A 12,630-nucleotide genomic window follows, 5' to 3' on the forward strand; every position below is an offset into this window, starting at 1 on the left:
TTTAAAAGTGACTAGAGATATATTCAAATTAAGTATATAGAAGCTATCGGTTAAATCGCTTAGACATTTTGTGAAGCAAACCACGATCGTCATTTCAAGCTCCTTATACCTTCGTCTAATTGTTTATCAGAGAACTCTGACGAGCATAAGTTTAACCGAGCTGTTAATTCAAGTTGTAATAACGATAATTTATGTTACCGTTCGACGCGTCGCGTCGCGTCGCGTCGCGTCGATCGTTTATAGCTATGATAAATTGAAGCGAAGAGAAACAACAAGCCGGATCGAAAATTGATGTATACGCACACGAACTCTCTTAACAGATACCGCATATCGCGAGTAAAGAGGCTACGCTACGCTATAAATATTTCTCGCAAGTCTTACAGCTTCGTAAATAGAAATGCGATTATCTTTGCGCTATATGATTACGCTATAAAAGATCTTTTGCACACTTGTCGGAAAACATGGCAGGACTCTGGCTTAAAGTGAAGAGGAATTCAATTTGGATTCCGTAATTATTTTGTTACCTCCTCGCTCTATATATGATAACGTCGAAAGATGACTCGGGATTAGGATGTTATTTCTACAACACCGAATTAGTTTGTACGGAGAATTTATATGCTTTCGCAGCTCGAGATCAGTCGCACATTGTTTAAACTTTGCTTTATTAACGATCGATACATTTATCTTGCCATTATTAAAATTTTCGTTATATCGTAACACATTTACGGTAGTAATATGATCGCTTTTATTTTATACATCATCTTACACATCTCGTACACGCTAGATTGTTAATATGAATAATTGAAAGAATGAAGGTATCATCCCATTATCTTCAACAATGCGACGTGCTATAGCTTTAACGTACTCGAAATCGCGGCTTTTACCACGCGAACCATAACAATATCTTTTTTTTCCTGCGCGTTTATTTAAATAAATTACTTTTCACATTCTACAATAATCGTTTGCCACTGCTGGACTGATTTACATCGCACCGTCAGCGCATTGTCGCTTCAACCTCACACATTGTTTTTTTTTTTTTTTTTTTTTTACGGGAAAATTTTTTCTTGCCTTTATTGTACTACACACATTTCACACTTTCGTAATTCATCTTGTTCGCCGAGATCGATATAACGAGAAATCAGAATTGTTAAATGGTACACGTACAATCCGATTCTATCGGCAGGGTGATATATAGTCGGCAGTTTTAAACATCTTATCTCCGTAGAAAAAGTCACAACGTTCACCAATGTGGGTAATATCAAATTTATCAAAGTATCGGGCGCGCAGAGTCACCTTCGAGTACTTGCACGATTCTACCGCATATTTCGTCTAACGAGTCGTCGAGATTCTAGAAATTCTAATGGCAGCGAGTAGCACGAACCAAGATTCGACAAACATTCGCGAATTCTCGGTGTTTTCCTCCTACCGACTCACCGAGCGCAATGCTCGCTCAAGTTCCTTCACAAACGCCTCACAATCAGTGTATCGATCACACGATCTTTCCCTCTGGAATGAAACGTGAACGTATTTTCACGGGGATTACCTAGAGTCACGATCGCGCGTCGTTTCAGCGTGATTTTTTTCGTGTCTAATGGATGATGGAGATTGGATTGCACGAGATTGACGTGAGATCTGAGAGGTAAGGAGTGGAAAAGGTCCACCGGCAGTTACGCGATCGATCGCGCGGATTCCGCGCGGAGCCCGCACGGGCCTACTCGAACATGCTCTCGGCGGCCTCCCGGATCTTCACGATCAGGAAGGACCGCCTGCAGAGCTTGACGAGCATCTCGATCCTCTGTCAGGACGGCTTCCTGAGCTGCGGCAGGGCGATCAGGTAGACGTTGCCGAGGATGGCGCCGACGATCAGCAGCATCACGCTCACGGCCGACAGCAGCCGCACGTACCGCACGAACCTGCGGCCCCAGGCGTCCTTCTTGCTCTGATTCGGGAACACGGCCAGTCCCAGAAGCGGGCCCGCCAGCGCGCCCGCGACGTGAGCCGCCCAGCCGACCCGGCCGCATCCTAGCAGCGCCGGGATGGGCAGCGACGCGACGTCCGCGCCGGCCAGCAGCAACACGGCTCCGAGACGCCAGCCGGCGTAGCGCAGCTCGCCGTGACACTGCAACGAACGAGAAACAAAACGGTGCTGCGCGATCGACTTTTCCGCCACGGAGAGTCAGGACGTGCAAACGAAAGGACTCGATTACGCGTTAAATCACGGAGAAAGTCAAATCTGTGCATTTAACTGAATCAATAAAAAAAAAAAATAGAGCTTGTATATCGTAATATATAAGAAATTAATACATGATTGAAGAAATATATTCAATCATATAAAGATAGAGGTAAACAGTACAGTTGTTGGCCGCTCTAAAATGATTGACCACATCTTAACCCTAAGAGCACCACACTGAGTTTAGCACCTCTAATATTGCCGTTTAGTAGCCATATATGTATGTCTACTGAACGGCAGATGAAGCTGCAAAGCATAGGGAATCGTAGAGAGAAAACAAAAGTTCATTTACCTTATTACTTTGATTCCCTAACTTTCACTTTATTGTAAAAAAGCAGGCATTTTTAAAATAAACATGGGTGTGCTACACCCATGTGGCCTGGTGTTCTAAGATCAAAAAATTAAAGATTGTAAAGAAATACTATTACAATGTTTAAAAGTGTTTCCTTTAAAAGTGTATTAATTATTTTTGTATTTATAATTAAGAACATTTTAATAGTATTTTTTAAGATGATGATCTTTAATTTTTTAAGATGTGGTCAATCAATGTAGAGTGTCCAACAACTGTACTGTTTACCCCTAATACGATATTGATAATTGTGTCTGATTCTCGAGGATTATTTATTATCGCCATTTGCCGCGAGGAGGGTCCGTTACTCAAGCTAAATAAGATTCTTTCGCGAGAATATCTCGAGCGGAAACATTCCTGCGCGACTCTCAACAGCGCGTTTTAGTGCAGCATCTTTTGTAGTCTTCCTTATTTTTTTTTCCTTCATTCTTTTTTGCTGCTGCGACACGCAACGCTGCGCGGGACTTTCAAGGAGCGAGGGGTCGTCGAGGGGTCGGTTTACGTCGTCTGAACTCCGCTCTTAGAGATTGAGAAACTTTTTTCTCTCGCTTACCAGGTAGAGGTGAGCGAGATGACTCGTAAGCAGCGCGTAAACACCTGCCGAAGCGCCGACCAGGTAAAGACTAGGTTGCAGAAGCGACGCTCCCAGAGCGCCGCAGACTCCGCCGCCCAGGTAGATTGTCGCCACTCCTATTCGCCCTTGCTCCACCTGCAACAATGAGCTTTCCGTGTTCCCGTCTGCAATTCCGCACATGCAGAATTACGATCTTTGCAACCTATTTCTCATAAATAAAACTTGTTACGTCGGATCTAATGAACAAATCCTGATGATGCTGCAGAATAATAAGGATTCTAGCTGAAAATTTTATTTAACCGCGGCGATCTTTTTATTTGTGTATTGTATAAAAAAATAAAAAAACAATAAATGTAGTTGCCAATCGATGTCGTACCAGTATTCTTGAAAACATTTCGTTTCAAAGGAAATGCTGTCTCAACATTTTGTGTCATGCTTATTCTCATTATTCTCGTTCTCAATATTGCGTGTGGACAGAGTATTAAGTTTCCGTTACGGTGTAACAAGAAGCAAAGCAAAAAGTACTTTAATTCGACGATATGGGAATGTTATCTGATGTAATCGTGAGCAAAAGGCCTCTTTCTCTTAAACGCGCGGTAACGTGTCTTGACGCGCTAAACGACATCCCCGCAATTTAGTTGATTGGCTCACCTCGAGTGGAGTAGCCAGGACCAGCTGAATGACCACGTTGAGTGCGAGGTGAAGTGCGTTCGAGTGAAGCAACATGTAGGAGGCGAACCTCCAGCCCTGCACCCTCTGACGGGGATCGTAGACCAGCCATCTCCGTAACGTCGCCTCGTCTCCCAGGCAGTGGACGGTTATCTAGAGAAAGCACGTTTAATGTGCTTGTCTTTGCCGCGGAATATTATTCAGAGAAGAATACGGCATATATATTCAAGAGCACGGAGATAATTACATGTCGCTGTTAGAGATAAAATTAATTACAATTGCCAATGTCTCTATTAAATATGTATGCGTATAATACTGAATTGTTGAATACATCAAATTATATTTTAAACGCTTTTTTATTATACGATATACATGGTGTATAAAATAAATCTTTAGACAATTTTATATAATAAATTATATATGTATATACCTATGTTATATTTATTTTATTATTTTTATTTTTATCGATATTATAATATAGTTGAATTAGTATTCAATGATTCTTATTATTCTAAATTATTTATTTGCGTTTTATTAATCATGTTACATTCGTTTTAGCAATATACCAAATAAGAAACGTTTGAAATTTAATTATTTTGACTCAAAATGTCTTCCACAAAAAATAATTTCTTATACATATTCCCTAAAGAAGAGAACGGTGGCTTAGTAAATCCAGTATTTTCTATTTCATCTTAGAAGCTAAATAAAGATACACGAGCACGTGAATGAAGTGCTATTTCAGATCCTGCTGGTACGCCAGCTATTTCCGTAACGACACTTAGCTTTCCCAGAAGCGATTTGTTGAGACAGAAAACGTGTTCCACGCGTTTTTATTGCCGAACCTTACATAAAAGTATGAAAAAAATCCTTGTCTTTGTAGATAAGATAAATTAAGTGACATGAAGCCTAAAATAATTAATGGACCACATTATATTTTTTTATTTTTAATAAAAAAGATACTATATTTCAAAAAATGTATATCTCTATGTGTTATATGTATATAATAGAAGTACATTGCGAGTAAATTGACATACTCGAGCACGTTTAAATGGCAAATTTTTCTCAAATTTGAACTATACAAATAAATTTTATTTAATTTTGTAACGTATATAAAATTAATTTAAAACTTTACAATTTATTAAATTCATTTATTTGTCAAATTTACAATTTAATTCGTCTAAAAGACAGCTTGAACGCATAATTCATATATCGCGCGATACATCATAATCCATGATAAACTGTACAATAACGAATAATCCAATATCGCATAACGCCTTGCAATTGAGTACCAAATAACGATCAATCGCATTATCGATCACAATGATTTACGAAGATCCAGGAAGCCTATTAAAGCAGGCTCCATATGCACATAGTAACGATATCGGGCATTTTGTTCAATATTAATCGCACAGTCAGCAAAATATTTATGTCACGGACGTAGTCCGCGAGCAATTTATCAGCGCGTTTAATAACTTGCTCATCCGATTACGCTCGGAATTTATCGTAACTGTAATAAAGAGCGGCATGTATATACATATATGAGTTCGACGCAGAGCGCGCGTGCGCGCACAGGAGTCTTTAAAAATAATGCCTTAACGATTGTTGCTTGCTTTTTTTTTGCGCCCCACAGCGGAGTGCACGCGTGCAAACATTCTCGCCAGTAAATCACACGTGTCAGCAAGTGCGCCACTCTTTCGGGAGAGCTTGATACCTCTCCGGCTATCTATTCTGATTTCCCGGTTTTTACGAGCCCGTCTAGGTTTTGGTGCCCCTGTTCGTGCTTAATGCGCTTTTATGTCCTCCACCTTGGACAGTATCTCCCGGATGTTAAAATCCAGTGTTCACTTTGCAACAAATGATCGTCTCATGTCACACGTACGCTCCGTCGTCCCAATTTCAATTCGACGACATGTCTGCCGCAGAACTGAATGAGATTGACCTCGTCACTAGATTATTATAAAGCAACAGGGTTTGCATTTTTTTTTGTTTGCTATGATCTCGGAAACCAATGGACCGAATTTTTACCAAACGTATATGAAATAGGGGTAGAATTTCCCGGGGAGTGCTATAGGGTGTATAGTTTTTCGTTACCGATCTTCTGGAAACCGGTTTTTCTAATTTCTTCAATTTTTCGGTAAATAATTGACGGAATTTCAAAGAATTGTATATAAAACAGGGGTTGAATTTTCCGGGGAGTGCCATAATAAAGTGTATAATTTTTTGTTACCGATCTCTTTGGAAGCCGGTACTGTAATTTTTGAAATTAAAAACCATTTGACCGAATTTTTATTAAATTTCATATACTTTTAATATCGATTTTTTTGGAAACCGGTATCAGAAGTTTTTCTAATTAAAAATCATTTGATCGAATTTTTATTAAAAGTATATGAAATAGGGGTAGAATTTCCCGGGGAGTGTAGAAGTAGTGTATAGTTTTTTGTTACCGATTTTCTGGAAACCGGTTTTTTTAATTTTTCTAATTTTTCGAGAAATAATTGACCGAATTTTTACTAAAAGTATATGAAATAGGGATAGAATTTCCCAAGGAAAACTATAAAATGTATAATTTTTTGTTACCGAGATCATAGCAAATAAAAAAAGGCTACAAACTGTTTTTTTATTATAATAGTAAAGAATTTTACATAAAACGGGTAGAATTTTCGAGACTAAATAATAAGTTGTTAAATTCACATGTTAAATATTAATCAATTAATCAATATCAAAAGTCGCTTTCGGAAAATAATTGATCGAATCTTCCTGTGGTGTTATTTTTTGACCCCGTATTTATTCTTTATACACACACACACACACACACACACACACACGCACGCACGCACACACACACACACACACACACACACACACACACACACACACACACACACACACACACACACACACACACACACACACACACACACACACACACACACACACACACACACACACACACACACACACACACACACGCACGCACGCACGCACGCACGCACGCACGCACGCACGCACGCACGCACACAAGAGGTGTAAATCCGACCAGGCAACCTCTACGTGGTACATCTTGGGTAATGCTAATGCCGGCGGTATTGACACAAAATTGAGGTATGGCATATTATATGCAAAAATTCTTTATTTCCGAAATATAAATTTGTAATATATTAACCCTTAAAGCGCACACCTCCGAAAAATTACGTAAAGCGCACTAAGGGTATGAGATACCCCAGTGTCTTTAAGGAGGCTCTTACCTCGATCATAAAACTACAGATCTTTATGAAATTAAATTATGTTGTAAAGTGAACCACAACGAACCGATGCCCAAAACTTTAGCATAGGTTGACGATAAAAATTTTAAAAATATCAGTATTGAAATTCGCATTTTTAACACAGGGCATATGGTAAACACTAAAATTTTTACCGGAAGTGATGTATTTTCTTGGCAAGTTTGCGAGCTAGGTAAACAAAAAACTAAAGAATTGTAGTTAAAATAATAATCTTTCTAATGATAAGAAGAAAACTTGGTGTTGACGATGAGTTATAAAAGATATTGTAGTTTTAATATGACGTACGACAGGTTAGGCGAATGATCTTCCGAGTGTCAAAATCGCGCAAAGTTTCTAACCTCACTTGCACATGTCTTTTCTCCACGCTGTATGGTAGCGGCATAATTATTCTCTCGCACATTGACAACCTTTATTTTCGAGAATTTTCCTTTCATTTTCCCTCTCAGCATTCTCAAGTTATATCTTTCTTTTGGCTCCATCTCTTCATCGCATCGATCGCTACAACGCTACACGGCTACACCTCACTTTAGCTACAGACTGCTGCAGACGACGTTGTAACACGCGCATGTTATTATTCTGCTCTTTAGCACTGACGTAGTCAACTGACTTATTGTATAAATTTTAATATTTACACTAATAGAACTATGTAAAAATCATTATTTATTTTTTTATTTAATTTTCCGATAATTTTATAACCAATTATTAATGATAATTTTTCGGTTGCTACATTGATTAGAGCAGCCGGGTAAGAGCCTCCTTAAGTATGTACTGTAACGACGCTATTGACTATTTTATTGCATAAAAATTTCTGAATGAAGTTAGAGTCATGTATTTTAAGGATAAACAAAAGTTATAGCAATTTCTTAAAATTAACATTGTTTAAAAAATTATTGAAAAAGACATTTTAATGGGACTTATCAGAACACAAGGTTTGGAGTAGGGTATCCTACACCCCATGTGCGCTTTAAGGGTTAAAAATTAAAAAATGGCAAAAGCTACGCGTATGAGAGTAATGCATATGGAGAGAGGGAGAGAGGGAGAGAGAGAGAGAGAGAGAGAGAGAGAGAGAGAGAGAGAGAGAGAGAGAGAGAGAGAGAGAAAGAGAGAAAGAGAGACTATTTGCGTGTCTTAATACACATGTTCTCCGGGGCGAAGCCCGGCGGGGCATGCTAGTATATATGTATATAGAACAAGAACTATGTATTGCTAAACAAAAAAGGGTGCAAATTACAAACTTGCACATTGCTTCCTCATTATTACAGCTCGCTACCATTGCTCCTATTTTATTTCCCTTATAAAGCTTCTTGAGGAAACTTTTATTTTATTTAATGTATAATTATTAGTATTTATTTTTTTGGCTTCCTCATATAGAGGAAGCTTTGTGAGCAAAGGGTTCTACTTGCACACTTAAAAACTTTGTTTTTTAACGTAAGGTTTCAAACTTCACTAAATTACTCGATATAATTACTCGATATCTCAAAAATGTGCAAATTTTTACTTGCACACTTTTTTATTATCCTAAAACATCATTTTGAGGTTTCTATTATTGAGACTTGAGATGTTCTAACTATCTTTAAACTGACCCTTTCACCGACCCTCGCAAAATTCAAAACAACTTTATTTTAATGATACATTATGTGAAATTACATGTACATCTTATACACTTTTTAAGCAAAAATCAATTTAAGAAAACAACCCGATATCTCAATATTTGCGGAAGTTAGAGCAACTTTACCGAAATTTCTATAACTCCAGAACTAATCAACCAAATCTTAACGAATTATATATGAAATATAGGGGTAAAAAAAAAACTGAAAAATATAATAAAATTAGAAATAGATCGATATCTCCAAATTTGCGGAAATTAAAGCATAAACAAACATTTCTGCAAATTCAAAATTTTATTAAAAAAGAACCCCTTGATTATTAGCAATTTTTATTAATTCTATTATATTCATCAGTTTTTTCTATATACCCCTATTTCATATATAATTCGTTAAGATTTAGTTGATTAGTTCTGGAGTCATAGAAATTTCGGTAAATTTGGCACATACATACATACACACACACACACACATACATATAGACATTTTGTAAAACTGCAATTTTTCGACGTTTTAGAACATTCTACCCACATTCAGAAAAACAAAACAAAAATTTTTTTTTACGAAAACAAAGCTTTCTCTATGAGGAAGCAATATAGTCTAGTATAGCGAATTGGAATTATCTGATATAACGCTTCTCTAAAATTATCAACTGTAATAAAATAAACATATATAACATATTTGACAAAGATATTTAAATAGCAATTATTAATAAAGTTTTAAAGAAATGATAACTATTCATTTTTACATTGAATTGATTGCTGCATTATTCCAGTTATCTAAATATCTCGATTATCTCTCATTCCATCTTACAAATGACAATGAAAGAGAATTATTTGAGCGAGAGCGAACATCCGGACGGTTACTGTCAAGCGCGGCGCCATGTGCCAGCCCGTCGCGATCACAGTCAGTGATTTCGTCCAATACTGTGGCTCTAATTCTGAATTCTAAGCAAATGTTTGCAGCAACCCGGATAATTGGTGTATATGTATGTGTATGTGTATGTGCGTGTTTGTATATAAACGCGCATACAGAGCTCCGGTTGGTAGTTCGTAATTATAGAGGCGTCTGCACCCTACAACGTAGGAATTTCATTTTCCTAAGGCGTGAGAAAAGAAGAACGTAATATCGTGTAATATTCGCGTAAAGCGGTGCAATATCGATATTCATGGTATGTCGAAATATATCGCGCGACGAAAATTGTCTAGCACATGGAACTCGCGATTTTACGACTCCACTCATGATACAAACAAAATCTGAGTGAAATGTGCCTTCCTCTTCGTCATAACATTCAGAATAAAAAGGAAAATTAAAGCAAAACTTTACTCTTGTAGGTATTCACACATACATAAATTTTTGTTCTAATATATTACGTATGTAAAGAATTTTATATGTCTTGCAATTAATTATTTATCAAGTTGAAGAAATTTCAAAGATCACAAGATTTCTAAAAAAAAAAAACAAAATTCAAGACTCAATTACGTAAAAAAATAATGTGCAATCTGTAACCTTCTTTATCTCTTTTTTTTTGCTATTTTCTTTTCAAATAGTAGATGTAATTTGCGATTAAAACGATATCAACAATTCACTAAAAAATTTAAAACTGAATTTACTGCTCAACGTGATACTATCTAAAATGATTGCTATTATCTGCCAGAAGACAGTACGTAAATCACAGAGAACGTTTTACGAGTTTCAGCCATCGTCTACTCAAAGAGTATAGTAAAGTGACGGAACGCGAGAGACAGGTTCCAAGTTAAACCTCAATATACCTTCCACAAGTGCGAGAGACTTGTATCGCTTAAAGTTAAACGTAAAGAGGACTTTGTTCCATATACGTAGAATCGCATGAATCCAAGATATCACGATGAATATAACCTTTACCTCACTGGCGCCGTTAGCTATAAATTTAGGGCGACAACTCTGGAAACTAAAAAGACATAAATAAATAAATGCATAAATAAAACATAAAAGAAATACAATTTAAAATTTCATCGCCATGGAATCTGATTATTTATTTTGAAAAGGAAACAGAAAGAAAGAATGAACGAAATAGAGAGAGAAAGAGAGAGAATATAAACATTACTTTAATTTATTCAAAATTATCATATATTTGCGTATATATTGAGGGACGCGTCTCCCTCGTCCTCCTGCTAACGGCGTCCGTGCTTATCTTACAATAATTTGATGATTCTATATCAAATCATGCTTTACATCGTTCTTGTGCAAATTGGGTCGAAATAAAAACAGTTGAGTCGAAATACAAATTAAGTAATAATGACAGATTACATGATAAATCCAAAAATAAAAAATTTGTTTCAAATTAAACCATAGGAAAGTTGAATTAAATCATATATCAGAGTTAATTATTTCAAGAGTGAACTATATTTTAATAACACTTATTCCAAGTTTAATTAATTGAATCTATCAGAGAACCTATTATTAAAATTTGATTTATTATGTGGCATTTTGTACATGCAACAACTATGCTTCATTGCATGTATTCTTGGGAAATATCAAAGCAGAAACGCAAATCATTCAGAAATAGAAAACCCTGGGAGACAATTAACTTCTACAGGATATGAGCATGTCAAGGGTTACTATATTTCTATAATTTTCATTACACAAAAGGGTTGATTTATATTTAAATGCATTTATTTTTAAATGTCACTCTTTGATTTCGTCGCGGACTACGGATTATATGTATGTATGTATGTATAGTCGTATTTCGTGCTACAACTGTAATGTAATATTTCTAGTAATATATTGATCTAATTTTTCGTTTATTTTATGTATTTCGAGTACATTTATATTAATATTTCAAGAATAAAGTGCAATATGTTTCATGACCTGTTTTTCTTTCCAAAGAATAATTTCCTCAAGCTTTTTTATTTTGATCTGATAAGTCCAAAATTCAACATTATATACGGGCACCGTTCATACCGCTTATCGCGTTAATCGCGACCCGGAACATCTATTTCCGGTGATCTGGAGAACGTTTCAAAGGTGGAATTCGCTCTCTTCCTCATTCCTCCTCTCACTTGGAGATCGTTGCACGTTAACACCCTCGATTTTCGTTCTACTTCATGCCATCCTCTTTTAACAATGCATGGTGGCATTGCTATGTTTAAAGGCAGAAACGGAGTTTCTCCGCGAATTAGAAATGCATTTAACTTCGTAGTTTTAAGTTTATGCATTTGAAGCACAAATTAACGCTCTACCACATCATTATAGAATCAGAAGCATGAGTATGATACTCCCAACAGCTATCGTTCTACCGTGTAACTCCGTATTATTAATCAATATAATTATGCAATCATATAATTATATTATTTAATGTTAAATTTTTCTGGCAACAAAATAGAATAAGAATTACTCTAAATTAAGAATAAAAAATTGTCGATTTCTTTGAAAAAGCATATATAAACATTTTAGATACACATTGCAGAAATATTTAAGTATTTTTCTTTCCATCATCGGAATGCGCATATACACACATAAAATTTTCTCTATTCGTAAACATCATTTTATTTTATCAGTTATATCTATTTTAAGATCCCGCCACACATCAGATCTCGCTATAAGATCAGAAACGAAATGGCCGTATCATATTCCGCTTCTTGCCCTTATACGCATTCTGCTGTGTTTCTCCGTTCGAATGTAAAGTTTCTTAAATTTCGAGGAACGATTTGCAGGAGCGATACGCGCCGGAGCGATAAATATAACGGCTCGTTTCTTTTTATCGTCCAAAACGCCGCCGATGTTCTCCGCTTCCGCACCCTTAGTATTATACACGAAGCGTACCGCGCATTCTCCAGGCGTGCGCGCGTGTGTTTATACGCGTTGTCCCATATATTACAAATTATCTCCCACTTGCAACAACGAGTTTTCACCAGACAATACTGCCGCGATAAAGTTGAAAT

General features: G+C 36.5%; 1 protein-coding gene across 2 annotated transcripts in view; it reads right to left on the minus strand.

The window, feature by feature from the left end:
* Positions 1–645: 645 nt before the first annotated feature.
* Positions 646–12,630, minus strand: part of Rho-6 (serine protease rhomboid 6) — a 136,345-nt gene continuing 124,360 nt past the window's right edge. For both annotated transcript variants that reach the window (XM_077409696.1, XM_077409695.1), the window contains 3 exons: positions 3,805–3,975; positions 3,133–3,288; positions 646–2,119 (listed from right to left, as the gene is read on the minus strand). In XM_077409696.1, the coding sequence (XP_077265822.1) occupies positions 1,799–2,119; positions 3,133–3,288; positions 3,805–3,975 (648 nt within the window). In that variant the 3' untranslated portion in view covers positions 646–1,798. The remainder of the gene's footprint in view (positions 2,120–3,132; positions 3,289–3,804; positions 3,976–12,630) is intronic.

The sequence above is a fragment of the Temnothorax americanus genome, unplaced genomic scaffold, assembly GCF_048541705.1.
Source record: "Temnothorax americanus isolate GAGA-0224 unplaced genomic scaffold, ASM4854170v1 Scaffold27, whole genome shotgun sequence".
Taxonomy (NCBI): domain Eukaryota; kingdom Metazoa; phylum Arthropoda; class Insecta; order Hymenoptera; family Formicidae; genus Temnothorax; species Temnothorax americanus.